Raw genomic sequence first — 16,405 nt, forward strand, 5'->3', positions numbered from 1 at the left:
AGGAAGCACCAAATCATCATTCTGTTACTCACATGCAAATTGAAGAGTTGCCTCTCTACTAAGGATTCGGCCCAGGCTGTTTGCTGCTATGCACTGGTATTGACCAGAATCCTTCAGCTCGTTTGGACTGCTGATAATTAAATTCCCATCTATTAAAGTGTAGCGATAATCACTTTCCAAGTCTATTTCTGTTCCATTGCGAAGCCATCTTTAAAAAGAAGCAAAAGACAGATAAAATAAAAGATAAAGTAAAACAAACCAAAAAATTACAGTAAAAAAAATCAAAGAAGGAGAACACATCAAAGAAAGGAGCACTAACTTTAAAAAAAAAACATTTGTGATTTCATAAAGACATATCAAAAGTTTAGATCGGTTGGGGTCTGAAGGAGTTCCCTTCTCTCTTTTCTCACTGCTGAGGATGGAATCGAGATGGGCCCATAGACTTCTATGGAGTCTGTCATGCAGTGAGGAGCGAGAGCGTGATATGCATCCTCGTTCTAGGAATCGGTGGGGAGCTGGGCCATCAGACCCCCACCAATCTAAACTTTTGATATGACTCTATGACATGGGGTAAAAACTAAACCTTTTAGGAGAAAAGTCTTTTGTACAAAAACTACAGGGACAACTTTAAGGGTCAAAGTGCAATGGATCCTCAATGAGGTAGGTCTAACCTTCAGGACTTGTGATGGTATGGTTGGAATTTAGGGCCTCACTAAATGGTAAGAAACATATGGTCAATATTAATTTCTGAAATAAGACTCCATGCACATGACCGTATTGATCGGATGCGGACCCGTTAATTTCAATGGGACTGCAAAGGATGCAGACAGCACACCATGGTCTGTCTGCATCCATTTTGCCAGCCCACAAAAAAGATAGAGCATGTCCTAGTCTTGTCTATTTAGCGGACAAGAATAGGACATTTCTATAGGAGTTAAAAATTATAAAAATAGCATACACTCGGCCGGGATCCGTGTTTTTGAATCCATGGCTTGCGGACTGCAAATCACATATAAACATGTGTATTAGGCCTAAAACAAACACATAATGCTGCTGATAGTACATACTATACATTATGTACTGTAAGCACGCCATGATCAGGACGGACTGGCCATAGAACCAGTGGGCCAATGACCAGAGAACCACAAGAGCCCTCCTGATGGCCGTCGGCTGGGCACATAGCGATCTAATTCTCTCAGCATTAATTAATGCTAGGAGCATTAGGTACTTATGAGTATAAACCTGACCTGCACTGTGGTATTTGGTTCTTCTGGGTTGGTATGTTGTGTTACACTATGATATTTAGTTCTTCTGGGGCAGTATTTTGTGCTGCACTGTGGTATTTGGTTCTTCTGGGGTGGTATTTTGTGCGGCACTGTGGTATTTGGTTCTTCTGGGGCGGTATTTTGTTTTACTCTATGGTATATGGCTCTTCTAGAGTGGTATTTTGTGTTGCACTGTGGCATTTGGTTGTTCTGGGTGGTATTGTGTGCTGCACTGTTGTATTTGGTTCTTCTGGGGCGTAATTTGGTGTTGCACTGTGGTATTTGGTTGTTTTGGGTGGCATTGTGTGCTGCACTGTTGTATTTGGTTCTTCTGGGGCGTAATTTGGTGTTGCACTGGGTATTTGGTTGTTCTAGGTGGCATTGTGTGCTGCACTGTTGTATTTGGTTCTTCTGGGGCGTAATTTGGTGTTGCACTGTCGTATTTGGTTGTTCTGGGTGGCATTGTGTGCTGCACTGTTGCATTTGGTTCTATTGGGGCGTAATTTGGTGTTGCACTGTGGTATTTGGTTGTTCTGGGTGGCATTGTGTGCTGCACTGTTGTGTTTGATTCTTCTGGGGCGTAATTTGGTACTGCACTGTGGTATTTGGTTCTTCTGGGGTGTTTTTTTGTGCTGCACTGTGTTATTTGTTTTTTCTGCGGTGGTACTTTGTGCTTTACTATGGTATTTGGTTCTTCTGGGGTGGTATTTTGTGCTGCATTGTGGTATTTGGTTCTTATGGGGCAGTATTTTGCGCTGCACTATAGTATTTGGTTCTTCTGGGGTGGTATTTAGTGCTGCACTGTGGTATTTGGTTCTTCTGGGGCAGCATTTTGTGCTGCACTATGATACTGCTGGCCTCACCTGCTGCTGTTGTCCCTACATTTTTGTGTTGCCTGCCTGTTGGAACCCCAAGCTAGAAGAGGCAATCAAAGCATTTCCCAGTCCTCTTCAGTTTGGATTGGGGGGTTTCTACCAGTACAAAGATCTACAGTATGTGATCATGAATGGAACAATGAATGAGTTTAATGGAAGTGTCAACAAATGTACCTATAACTTGGAGCAGGTGCTCCTCTTGCCTCACAATTAAGGGCCACTTTCTTCTCTCCAGAATCCGTGGCGAAAATAACATTTTCTGGCTCTTGGATAAACACCGGCCCATAATCCACATTCTCTGAAAAATGAAAATCTGCTAGTTAAAATACACACATATTTTTCTAGTGAAATGTAGATGAACGTGGACACAAATATTGAGCTTCTAGAAAATGGAGATCATGGAGAATAAAATGACAGAAGAACATCAAGGCTTAAATCAACTTTGGAGCTGTCATCCTGTTCACCCTCTTAGGACAAAGGGGGAGATTTACCATCAGCCTACGCCATTGTGACTAAATCTAACTAAATCTAGTGGTAGCTGGCGTTTTTACAGTTTCTGAAGAAGGGGCACAGAGAGGGTAGTGCATGGGTCCCGCGACACTTATCATCAAGTACACCAGAAAGTGGCGTAAACGATGACTGAATCTATGCTATCTACAAGCTAGAGTAGATATCAGTCTAGTGCACGGATCGCCAGAGGAGGCATTTCACTTATGAGGAAGCTTGTGCCTTGTCATTAATTAAATGCCTCCTCTGGCGGTGCGGGGGAATCAGAAGACCAACATGCTGGCCTTGAAAAAGCCATCTCGTATCTATCTATCTATCTATCTATATATCTAATCTCTCATAACTATCTATTGCAGAAATTTGTACTCGCAGTAGGGTTGGCAATGACAGATTTTCTCAGAGACAGCGGCTTTCAAAGTCCAAACTGTGCTTTATTTGGTCACTTCAGCATAACAGAGTAGCATCCAAGTTATAGCATCACTTAGTAAAGTTATAGCACCAGCATAACATAACATAAAACAAAATAAATACTTGCCCGTCTGGGCTCTACCTAATACACAGGCGATTCCTGTCTCACCTATAGAGTCCTGTTCACATCAGGCTTCACACAGCCTCATGGTCAGCCAGTCACCCAGCTCTAACCACACAGGTCAGCTCTCCAGGCTCCATTTCCCCCAGACTGGCATTCTGAGGTCTTCTTGATTCCACCAGTGATGATTCCACCAGTGATGATCCCTACAAGCCTCACCTTGGATCACCTCGGGCTCGAAGAAAAACCTGTAATTGAAGGGTTGTGGACTGGGAAATCCCACTACCAAACCTTTTTCCCAGTCCAAAGAAATCAACCCATATAAACTTGAACAATAGAGCTCCAGCAGACTATGCTTTACTGAAGAAAATTAATCTATCATTCTCATATCTATCTATCTATCTATCTATCTATCTATCTATCTATCTATCTTTTATTTTATGCACTTATATAGCACTGATATATTTCGCAGTGCTTAACAGACATTATCATCACTTGATGTCCCCCATGGAGCTCCCAATCTAGGTTCCCTATCAGTATGTCTTTGTAGTGTGGGAGGAAGCCAGGGGAAAGCCACACAAACAAGGGAAGAACATATAAACTCCATGCAGATGTTGTCCTTGGTTTGATTTGAACCTAGGACCCCAGCTGCAAGGCACCAGTGCTAACCACTGAGCCACCATGCTGCCCCTATCTATCAATCTATCTATCTATCTATCTATCTATCTCATATCTATCTATCTCATATAGAGTTGAGCGGACACCTGGATGTTCGGGTTCGAGGGGTTTGGCCGAACTTCGGAAATACCCCATTAAAGTCAATAGGGACCCACACTTTTGAGCACTAAAATAGCTGTAAAAATGTCATGGAAAGGGCTAGAGGGCTGCAAATGGCGTCAAAATGTGGTTAAGAGCATGGCAAGTGCTCTGCAACCAAATGTGGATTGAATTGACTTTAAATAACATAAAATACGTAAAAATAAAAAATAATAATCTTGATCTAGGAGGACCAGGTACATATGGAGTAGGAGGTTGAGGAGGCGGTGGATGTGGCGGTGTTGGTGGAAGCGGCGGTGGAGGAGGAGATAGACTACACTGGTTTTTGGTTTTAAATTTTATTTTTCAAATTAGGGTACACCCCAAAACATTGGGAAATATAACCTGTGATAACCCCCTCCAGGGGTGCTAAACAGGCCAGCACCTCCAAGGGGTAAAGGGCAAGCTCAGGCCATGTGCCCAATTTGGAGACCCAGAAGTTGCAGGGGCTGACCCCTGTCAGTCAGTTCATGTAGGCGTGTGCACACTTAGTGCCCCACCATGTCGCACGTCCCCGTGATGTTCACGATCCAATTTGATATCTGCTCTATCAACTTTCGATGTTCTTTTATGCGCCTACCATGGTGATTACGGGTGGCGGGGATTCAGGGTTCCAGGCCGGAGAGGGAGCGTGAGAAACAGAGACCAAATTATTATTTTTTTTTACCGGTCTACTAGGTATAGCAGTGGTACTATACACCCAAAAATTTGTGAATTTCACCCTAAAATGTAAATGACAATGTAGTGAAATGAACGTGAGCTTGTCCACATTGGCTGTGGACAGGCGGCTGCCTTGTCTGTGATGACGCCCCCTGCCGTGCTAAACACACGTTCAGCTAATACACTGGCTGCAGGGCAGGCCAGCACCTCCAAGGCGTAAAGGGCAAGCTCAGGCCATGTGCCCAATTTGGAGACCCAGAAGTTGAAGGGGGCAGACCCGTCATTCAGTACGTGTAGGCGTGTGCACACATACTGCTCCACCATGTTGGTGAAATGCTGCCTCCTGCTAAGACGTTCCATATCAGCTGGTGGTGCTGGTTGTTGTGGCGTGCTGACAAAGCTTTTCCACATTTCGGCCATGCTAACCCTGCCTTCTGAGGTGCTGGCGGTGCCCCAGCTGCGTTGGCGACCTCTTCCTCCTCCCCTGCCTTCGCCTTGTGCTTCCACTGTGCCCCCGCTGTAAGGTGGGAATGCCACCAGCAGCGCGTCTACCGGCGTGCGCTTGTACTCGCGCATCTTACGATCACACTCCAGTGACGGAATTAAGCACGGTACGTTGTCCTTGTAACAGGGATCCAGCAGCGTGGCCACCCAGTAATCAGCACAAGTTAGAATGTGGGCAACTCGGCGGTCGTTGCGGAGACACTGCAGCATGTAATCGCTCATGTGTGCCAGGCTGCCCAGAGGCAACGAAAAGCTGTCCTCTGTGGGAGGTGTATCGTCTGTGTCCTCTGTATCCCCCCATCCACGCACCAGTGATGGCCATGAGCTGGTCTGGGTGCCACCCTGCTGTGAACATGGTTCCTCCTCCTCCATCTCCTCCTCCTCATCCTCCACCTTCTCATCATCCAGAACTGTGGCCTGGCTGGACAATTGTGTACCTTGGGTTTGTGGGTGCAGGAACCCACTCTCGGAGCCAATTGGGAATGACTGGCCGGACACCCTATGAAATGATCACTCTTCCTCCTCCTTCTCCACCTGTGCCACATCCTGTTTCATCATCTCCAGGAGCGTTTTTTCAAGGAGGCATAGAAGTGGGATAGTAACGCTGAGAACAGCGTCATCGGCACTGGCCATGTTGGTGGAGTACTCAAAACAGCGCAACAAGTAACACAGGTCTCGCATGGAGGCCCAGTCATTGGTGGTGAAGTGGTGCTGTTCCTCACCCGTGCGTGCTGCAGCTGAAACTCCACTATCGCCTGCTGCTGCTCGCACAGTCTGGCCAGCATGTGCAAGGTGGAGTTCCACCTTGTGGGCACGTCGCATATGAGGCGGTGAGCGGGAAGGCCGAAGTTACGCTGCAGCACTGACAGGCGAGCAGCAGCAGGGTGAGAATGCCGAAAGCGCGCACAGACGGCCTGCACTTTATGCAGCAGCTCGGAGTAATTTTTAAGGAATCTCTGCACCACCAAATTCAGCACATGCGCCAGTCAAGGGATGTGCCTCAAACCGGCTAGTCCCAGAGCTGCTACGAGAATTTGCCCATTATCACACACCACCAGGCCGGGCTTGAGACTGACTGGCACAAACCACTTATCGGTCTGTTGTTCAAGGCCCGTCCACAGCTCCTGCGCGGTGTGGGGTTTGTCCCCCAAACAGATACGTTTTAAAACTGCCTGCTGTCGTTTACCCCTGGCTGTGCTGAAGTTGGTGGTGAAGGTGTTACGCTGACCGGATGAGGAGCTGGTAGAGGATGAGGAAGCAGAGTAGGAGGAGGAAGCAACAGGAGGCAAACTGAAGCGCCCTGCAATCCTCGGTGGTGGAAGGACATACGCCAAACTGCTATCCACCTCAGGCCCAGCCGCCACTGCATTTACCCAGTGTGCTGTTATGGAGATATAACGTGCTTACTGGTCCACGTATCCGTAGTCAGGTGCACCTTGCCACAGATAGCGTTGCGCAGTGCACACCTGATTTTGTCCCCTACTTGGCTGTGAAGGGAAGGGATGGCTCGCTTGAAAAGTAGTGGCGGCTGGGCACGACGTACTGTGGGACAGCCACCGCCATAAGGCCTTTAAAACTATCCGTCTCCACCAGACGGAATGACAGCATTTCAAAGGCAAGTAATTTAGAAATGCTGGCATTCAGGGCTAGGAATCGCGGGTGGGTAGGGGGGTACTTCCTCTTCCTCTCCAGCGTTTGGGATATGGAGAGCTGAACGCTTCCGTGGGACATTGTGGAGATGCTTGGTGACCCAGGTGTTGGTGTTGCTGGCAGATCCTCTGTTTGCGGGGTGCCAGGTGGCACTGTCACTCCAGAGGTGGATGAAGAGGCCGCGACTGCAACAGAAGAGGAATCAGGAGGAGCCAGAGACCTTTCTTGGTTTTTGAGGTGTCTACTCCACTGCAGCTCGTGCTTTGCACTTAAATGCCTGGTCATGCAGGTTGTGCTCAGGTTGAGAACGTTTATGCCTCGCTTCAGGCTCTGATTGCACAGCATGCAAACCACTCGTGTCTTGTTGTCAGCACATTGTCTGAAGAATTGCCACGCCAGGGAACTCCTTGGAGCTGGCTTTGGTGTGCTCGGTCCCTTGCTGCGGTGGGCAGTAGGAGGCGTACTGTCTAGAGGAGGGCCACTCTGCTTTTGCACCCTGCTCCCTCCCCTGGTGTGCTGGTGGCTCTGTGCGACCACTGCCTCTTCCTCCGAACTACATAAGTCACTCGCATGACCTTGATTCCATGTGGGGTCGAGGACCTCATCGTCCTCCACATCATCTTCCACCCAGTCTTCACCCCTGCCTTCCTTGTCGGTCTGCACACTTTCGAAAGCCCCAGCAGTTGGCACCTGTGTTTCGTCATCATCCGAGACGTGCTGCGATGGTCCTCCCATGTACTCATCTTGAAAAATAAGTGGTTGGGCATCGGTGCACTCAATCTCTTCCACTTCTGGGGCAGGGCTAGGTGGATGGCCCTGGAACACCCTGCTAACAGAATCATCAAAAAGCAGAAGAGACTGCTGCATGACTTGGGGCTCAGACTGCTTGGCTGATTTGCAAAGGGGTGAGGTGAAAGGCTGATGGACATCGGCTGCAGGTGCCAACTGTGGTCTTTCAGCAGGAGACTGGGTGGGAGACAATGTGAAGGAACTGGATCCACTGTCAGCAACCCAATCTACTATCGCCTGTACTTGTTCAGGCCTCACCATTCATAGAGCAGCATTAGGCCCGACCAAATACCGCTGCAGGTTTTGTCGCCTACTCGCACCTGAGGAAGGGGTTTCACTTGTGCGTGTAGCTGGCACAGATCACCCACGTCCTCTTCCTGCAACAGGAGTTCCACCAGCAGCACCACGACCTGGGCCACGTCCCTTATTTGACGCTCTCCTCATATTTTTCAAATTTAGGATCTTGCCCTAAATGGGTGTTAAATTAATAGTAGAATAGAATGACAGTATGTAAAGGAGGTATCTCACACGGTCTGAACCACTGTAGGCCTGAAGTAAATATTTCTTTGCCCAAAATGGTTGTATTTCAAATGGCTGTATTTCAAATGCCTGATTCAAACCCCTGTATGTAGGGGTGTATCTCACAGGGCCTGAACCAGTGTAGGCCTGAATTCAATATTGTGCACCAAATGGCGGTATTTAAAATCTCTGAATCTAACCCAAATGTATTAAGGGTGTATCTCACAATGACATCTGCATCAAAGGCTGCCAACAATTTTTTTTGTGCCAAAACGAGTGTTTGTTTAACAACTGAATTTGAGGGGAGTATATAAGCCTGTAGATTCACACGTGCTGATGCTGCAAGGCCTGAAAAATGTGTTTTTGTCAAAAAAGTGTGTTTTTCCAACCACAGAAAATGATGGCTGTATTTCTAACTTAAATTGCACACTGACTAATACAGATGTTGTAGATTGCCCAAAAAGTATTTTTTTTGGTAACAGAATATGAAAGCTATAAAATTTAAATAGTATTGGACCGGCACTCAAACATATGGGTTCACGCAGAGAACCAGTATAGTATGGTAAAATAGTGCAATTTAATAAAACATAAAAGCATACATACACATAATAGTGGGATGGATGACGTAATAGGTAAATTGACTCATATAAAGTCCATACAATGCGAGTTGTTGAGGGGAATTAATAATGTCATACAGTAAAATGTCATAAAATTACATAAAATTCTATAAAATGTTTCAATTTTTTTTTCTCTAAGATTTGAAGTCTAGAATATGAAAATTGTATATATTAAACTTGAATTTAACACTTGCAGATCTGGAAAATACTTTATTTTTTTTTTTTAAAGTCTGTTTTTCAAACCCCAGAAAATGATGGGTGCATTTCTACCTTAAATTGCACACTGAGTAATCCAGATGTTGTAGTTTGCCCCCAGAAAAATGGTGATTTGCAATGTCCCAAAAGCTCAGATGCAGTGCTGGTGCACTGAGCTTGCATAAAATGGCCGCCGCCACCACCCACCTAACTAAGAGAATTATAAAAGTTATTTTTTTTTTGGTCAATGGGCTCAGGGCAGGGTGAAACGATTGTGCCCTGCACCCACACAACTATTTCTCTGTAGATCGCTGAGTTAGATTCTCTCCTATTCTCTCCCTGAAATCACAAGTCCAGCTGCATCCTCTCCCTACACTTGTAACAGCAGAGTGACGTGCAGCGCTTCGTGACCCAAGCTTATATAGAGGCTGGGTCACATGCTGCTCTGGCCAATCACAGCCATGCCATTAGTAGGCATGGCTGTGATGGCCTCTTGGGGCAAGTAGTATGACGCTTGTTGATTAGCTGCTGTGCAGCCTTTCAAAAAGCGCCAAGAAAGCGCCGAACACCGAACCCGGACCCGAACTTTTACGGAATGTTCAGGTCCGGGGTCCAAAAATCCTAAAGTTCGGTACGAACCCGAACTTTACAGTTCAGGTTCGCTCAACCCTAATCTCATATCTATCTATCTATCTATCTATCTATCTATCTATCTATCTATCTATCTATTTATCTATTTCATATCTATCTATCTATCTATCTATCTCATATCTATCAAATCAAAGCATTATTGGCAGGACTAAATACATTTTAGCATTGCCAAAGCAAGTGGGAAATAATTGGGTAGGGTTGAGGGATGGGGACATATCCAGGGTGGTGGTATAGGGTAAGTTTGGGGGATGGGGACACATCCAGGGTGGGGGTATAGGAGTCCATGGTATATCAGGCTCCTCTCAGTCTATGGCAGGCAGTAATATATTGTGCTGCTGTGGCCGCTGTGTTCTCCTCTTCCCCCAGCAGTATGGAGAGTCTCTCTCTTACTCCTCCATGGAGATGAAGTCTGGGCAGAGATCAGACAGTCTCCTGAAGTGAGTCTCCCTCACTGCTAAGTATTTGGGGCACCGCAGCAGGAAATGAGCCTCATCCTCCATGGTCTCCTGGTCGCACTGCTGGCACAGTCTGCTCTCCCTGGGCATGTACCTCTGTTGGTGACGCCCGGATTCAATGAGCAGGCTGTGGGCGCTCAGTCTGTACCTACTCAGGATCTCTCCGTCTTTTGGATTGGGGAGTTTCTCCAGATATGGGGCCAGTTTGTACTCCCTCTGCAGGCTCTGGTATACTGTCAGCTTCTGGGATGTTTTTATGTCGCTTCTCCAGACGCTAATATATTCCTCTTTGTACTTGTGTATCGTCCTCTGGATTTTGCCCTTTGTGAGGCTATATTGGTTGGTGGCTTGGGCAGGCTGGGTTTGGGTGACTTGTTGCAGGGTGCTTTGTTTTTCTGGGGCTTCTTGGTGTAGCAAGGCTTTGTGATGGTAGGAGCTGGGACTGCTGCTATGAAGATGGGCTCTGAATGATAGCGTCCTCTTCTGGACAGCAAAGTAGAGTGGGAATCTGCCCAGTTCTGCTCGACAGGCTATCTATCTCATATCTATCTATCTCATATCTACGGTATCTATCTATCTCATATCTATCTATGTCATATCTATCTATCTATCTATCATCTATCTCATACCTATCCATCTTATAACTATCTATCTATCTATCTATCTATCTATCTATCTATCTATCTCATATCAAATCAAATCATCAATCAAATCAAATCAAATAAGCTTTATTGGCAGGACTAAATACATTTTAGCATTGCCAAAGCAAGTGGTAAATAATTGGGTAGGGTTGGGGGATGGGGACATATACAGGGTGGGGGTATAGGAGTCCATGGTATATCAGGCTCCTCTCAGTCTATGGCAGGCAGTAATATATTGTGCTGCTGTGGCCGCTGTGTTCTCCTCTTCCCCCAGCAGTATGGAGAGTCTCTCTTCCTCCTCCATGGAGGTGAAGTCTGGGTAGAGATCAGACAGTCTCCTGAAGTGAATCTCCCTCACTGCTGAGTATTTGGGGCACCGCAGCAGGAAATGAGCCTCATCCTCCATGGCCTCCTGGTCGCACTGCTGGCACAGTTTGCTCTCCCTGGGCTTGTACCTCTGTCGGTGACGCCCGGATTCAATGAGCAGGCTGTGGGCGCTCAGTCTGTACCGGCTCAGGATCTGTCGCTCTTTTTGGATTGGGGAGTTTCTCCAGATATGGGGCCAGTTTGTACTCCCTCTGCAGTCTCTGGTATACTGTCAGCTTCTGGGATGTTAGTATGTCGTTCCTCCAGATGATAATATACTCTCTTTGTACTTGTGTATCGTCCTCTGGATTTCGCCCTTTGTCAGGCTGTATTGGTTGGTGGCTTGGGCAGGCTGGGTTTGGAGTGACTTGTTGCAGGGTGCTTTTGTTTTTCTGGGGCTTCTTGGTGTAGCAAGGCTTTTGTGATGGTAGGAGCTGGGACTGCTGCTATGAAGATGGGCTCTGATGATAGATGGGCTCTATCATCTATCTCATATTTATCTATCATCTATCTATCTCATATCTATCTATCTATCTATCTATCTATCTATCTATCTCATATCTATCTATCTCATATCTATCTATCTATCTATCTATCTATCTCAAATCTATCTATCCATCTATCTATCGATCTGCACTCTAATTAAAAAAAAAATCTATTTACTTTTCTCTAAAAATACAGCATTTTGTTTTTACCTTTTGGCCTCCAGATAGAATACATTGGTTTTCAGGATGTTTCCCTCTATCCCAGCTATGAAGATTGCTTACATTGTCTTGCAATCCATTGAACTGCAATCATTCACAAGTGTCTTGAAGGGATCACTCATGCAGTGGTCAAGAATCTCATGATACTCTATGATGTTCAGTGAGGACCAGCTCCAACAAAATCCTAAATGTCACTACTAGCTCCCCCTGCTATTACATGCTGCTGGCGTTATTTCAGGCCGGCCCCTTTTATTCTCGCTGCCTCTCTCCTATAATTACAGCGACCAAACCAACTTTTAAACCGAAAATAAACAATATGCAATCCTGCTGATCTGTCACCTAGAGATTGAAAAGAGATTTTTACCACTTAACCAGCCCGCTCTGTTCTAAAAGAGAAAATTATAGCACAGAATTATAAAGCACCTAAACTCTCGTCATGCGGACGGGCGCCACAATTTCCAAAAAGTCACAAAGCAGTTTCTATGGGACTATTGTGATCTGCATTTAAAATGCCGGACTGAAGTCGGCACAATGGAAGGATCGGCTTGTAATGCTCCCAATGTACAAAAAAACATGTAATTTACATATTTACTACCATTCCCAATTGTATTCGCTTGGAAAATACTCAAAAATGTAAGTAAGAACTGAAATTAAACGGGTTGTGCCACAAAACATGTTCTACATTTTTCAAAATAGCACTTGGATATAAATACGTTTGTAATTTAATAAATGTAACATTTAGTACAGCCAGAGATACGTTCTATAAATTGGCTCGCGCCATTGCTGTTCTTTTCCTTATTTTTTGTCCATCTGACTGAGGTGGTCGCACGCATCTCTGGATCCATGTGAGGTACAGGGCTGGTTCTATATGATGTCTGATATTAATTTTTTACATTAATCATGGGATAACCCCTTTAAAGGCTAGAGATAATTTGAAGTTTACATGCTTTGTCGCTATTATGTACTGCAAATAACATTTATCTTCTATTATCTATCAATCATCTATCTATAATCTATTATCTATCTATCATATTTCTCATTATCTATCTATCTATCTCATTATCTATCTATCTATCTATCTATCTATCTATCTATCTATCTATCTATCTATCTATCTATCTCATTATCTATATCTATCTATCTATCTATCTCCTATCTATCTATCTCATTATCTATCTATCTATCTATCTATCTATCTATCTATCTATCTATCTATCTATCTCATTATCTATATCTATCTATCTCCTATCTATCTATCTCATATCTATCTATCTATTATCTATCTATCTATCATCTATCTATCACATATCTATCTATCTATCTATCTATCATATTTCTCATTATCTATCTATCTATCTATCTATCTATCTATCTATCTATCTATCTATCTATTATCTATCTATCTATCTATCTATCTATTATCTATCTATCTATCTATCTATCTATCTATCTATCTATCTCATATCTATCTCATATCTATCTCATATCTATCTATCCATCTATCAAATTACACTAGGACCCAACCCCTATATTATCGATAAATTCTGATTCAAAACCTAAGACAAAGACCCAAGTGGACAGTGATTAGTTCAAAGGCAGCTCCAATGTAATTTTTCTCTTGGACCCTCTTGGGGCCCATTATGGCTTCATAGACTGGGCCTACCAGAGGATCCTCTGATACTCTGGTGGGCCAGTCCGACCCTCTAAAGTAGCCCAGTTTTGTAGTCGGGTCCAAACTGATGGAGGGCAGGGCCAGCAATACCATTTTATGGCACATTATACCACCTCAACAGAGCCAAATACCACAGTCCATTACAAAATACATCCCCAAAAACTTCCACTGCTGGCCTCCTGGGCATTGGTCCACCGAGAAATTTCTGTGTAATGTCTATGGCCTATCTATCTATCTATGAAGAAAATATAAAGAATTTGAGCGGCACAGCTGTATATATAGTATGAACGGAGTGCCAGCGGCTGTGAAGGCGATCCCCCTTCAAATAGTTAGCAGGAAGAATTCCACAGCACTTCCAAGGCGTAAAATAAAATCAGACTTTATTCACCAGACCAGCTGGAAGTGCCGTGGAATTCTTCCTGCTAACTATCTATCTATCCATCTATCTAATATCTATCTATTATCTATCTATCTATTATCTATCTATCTATTATCTATCTATCTATCTATCTCATATCTATCTATCTATCTATCTATTATCTATCTATCTATCTATCTCATATCTATCTATCTATCTATCTATCTATCTATCTATCTATCTATCCTTATATCTATCTATATCTATATCTATCTATCTAATATCTATCTATCTATATAATATCTATCTATCTATTATCTATCTCATATCTATCTATCTATCTATCTATCTATCTATTATCTATCTCATATCTATCTATCTATCTATCTATCTATCTATCTATCTATCTATCTATTATCTATCTATCTATCTATCTATCTATCCATCTATCTAATATCTATCTATCTATCTATCTATCTATCTATCTATCTATTTATCTCCTATCTATATATCTATCTATCTATCTATTATCTATCTATCTATCTATCTATCTATCTATCTATCGATATCTATATCTATATCTATATCTATCTAATATCTATCTATCTATCTATATAATATCTATCTATCTATTATCTATCTATCTATTATCTATCTATCTATCTATCTATCTATCTCATATCTCTATCTATCTATCTAATATCTATCTATCTATTATCTATCTATCTATCTATCTATCTATTATCTATCTATCTATCTATCCATCTATCTCTCTATCTATCCATCTATCTAATATCTATCTATCTATCTATCTCCTATCTATATATCTATCTATCTAATATCTATCTATCTATCTATCTATCTATCTATCTATCTATCTATTATCTATCTATCTATATCTATATCTATATCTATCTATCTATCTATCTATCTCCTATCTATATATCTATCTATTATCTATCTATCTATCTATCTATCTATCTATCTATCTATTTATTATCTATCTATCTATCTATCTATCTATCTATTATCTATCTATCTATCTATCTATCTATTATCTATCTATCTATCTATCTATTATCTATCTATCTATCCATCTATCTCTCTATCTATCCATCTATCTAATATCTATCTATCTATCTATCTATCTATCTATCTATCTATCTATCTCCTATCTATATATCTATCTATCTAATATCTATCTATCTATCTATCTATCTATCTATCTATCTATCTATCTATCTATTATCTATCTATCTATATCTATATCTATATCTATCTATCTATCTATCTATCTATCTATCTCCTATCTATATATCTATCTATCTATCTCATATCTATCTATCTATCTATCTATCTATCTAATATCTATCTATCTATCTATCTATCTATCTATCTATCTATCTATTATCTATCTATCTATCTATCTATCTATCTATTATCTATCTATCTATTATCTATCTCCTATCTATCTATCTATCTATCTATCTCCTATCTATCTATCTATCTATCTATCTATCCTTATATCTATCTATTATCTATCTATCTATCTATCCTTATATCTATCTATTATCTATCTATCTATCTATCTATCTATCTATCTAGCTATTATCTATTATCTATCTATATCATGTCTATCTATCTATTATCTATCTATCTATCTATCTATCTATCTATCTATCTATCTATCATTTATCCACAATAAATCCAAAAATAGAGGCAACACTCCAAGTTGTGTGAAAAGGGTGGCGCCTTATTCACCCATGCAACGTTTCAGCCCTATACAATAATTTATTGTGGATGTCTAGTGGATCTTGGTCCTTCAATTACATCTATCTATCTATCTATCTATCTATCTATCATCTATCTCCTATCTATCTATCTATTGAAAAATCCTATGACAAGGCCAAGCTATATGTAAGCACAACCAAAGTGGGTGTTTTGAGGGCATTTCAAATGATTTGGGCTTTTTATAAGTCGTACACATGGAATAAACCTGTATGATGGTGCCGTACAGATACAGAGCAGCCCATGGAGGGCTTCTGGTACTATAATGCCGCAGTACAGGGATTGTGTGGGGCAATTTTTTTTTTTATAAAAGTAAAACTATGTGTGTTGCCCATAGCAAACCAATCACAGCACAGCTTTCTTTTTTCAGAGCAGAATACAAAATGAAAGCTGTGCTGTGATTGGTTGCTATGGGCAACAAAGACAGTAAGACAGTTTTTTTCCCCAGACAGTTGTATAAGCGCTGTCTCCGCACCCGCACATCCAAGGTCTAACTATTCGGGCCGTCGGAGAAGTAAGACATTCGGCTCTCCTGGCTAATGAATATAAATGATCCCGCTCGTTGGGACATGGGTGTAGTTTTTTACTTGTTGCATTAACATTATGTTTCAGCCTCGCCGGTAATTACTCAGCTATCTCTATTTCAATCTGCATTTACTTTCCTCTACTTAAGGTGCTGACTCTTCAAGGTCTTTCAATTTAACCTATATTACTGCAGAACGAGCTGGCCTAATCCCTAATCAGTATTTTGAGAACTTGGAAAGTAGCGCTCGCCGCGTGCGGACAACTGCTTTAACAGTAATTCAATCATTTTCATTCCGTCAGACTTCCTCAGATCCAATTA

At 42.6% G+C, this 16,405-nt stretch overlaps 1 protein-coding gene across 1 annotated transcript in view; it reads right to left on the reverse strand.

The window, feature by feature from the left end:
• Positions 1-16,405, reverse strand: part of CNTN5 (contactin 5) — a 626,057-nt gene that overhangs the window by 584,262 nt on the left and 25,390 nt on the right. Inside the window, exons 4-5 of the mRNA XM_040422478.1 lie at positions 2,315-2,438; positions 33-208 (exon numbers count right to left, since the gene is read on the reverse strand). Of these exons, the coding sequence (XP_040278412.1) occupies positions 33-208; positions 2,315-2,438 (300 nt within the window). The remainder of the gene's footprint in view (positions 1-32; positions 209-2,314; positions 2,439-16,405) is intronic.

This window comes from Bufo bufo, chromosome 3 (genome assembly GCF_905171765.1).
Source record: "Bufo bufo chromosome 3, aBufBuf1.1, whole genome shotgun sequence".
Taxonomy (NCBI): domain Eukaryota; kingdom Metazoa; phylum Chordata; class Amphibia; order Anura; family Bufonidae; genus Bufo; species Bufo bufo.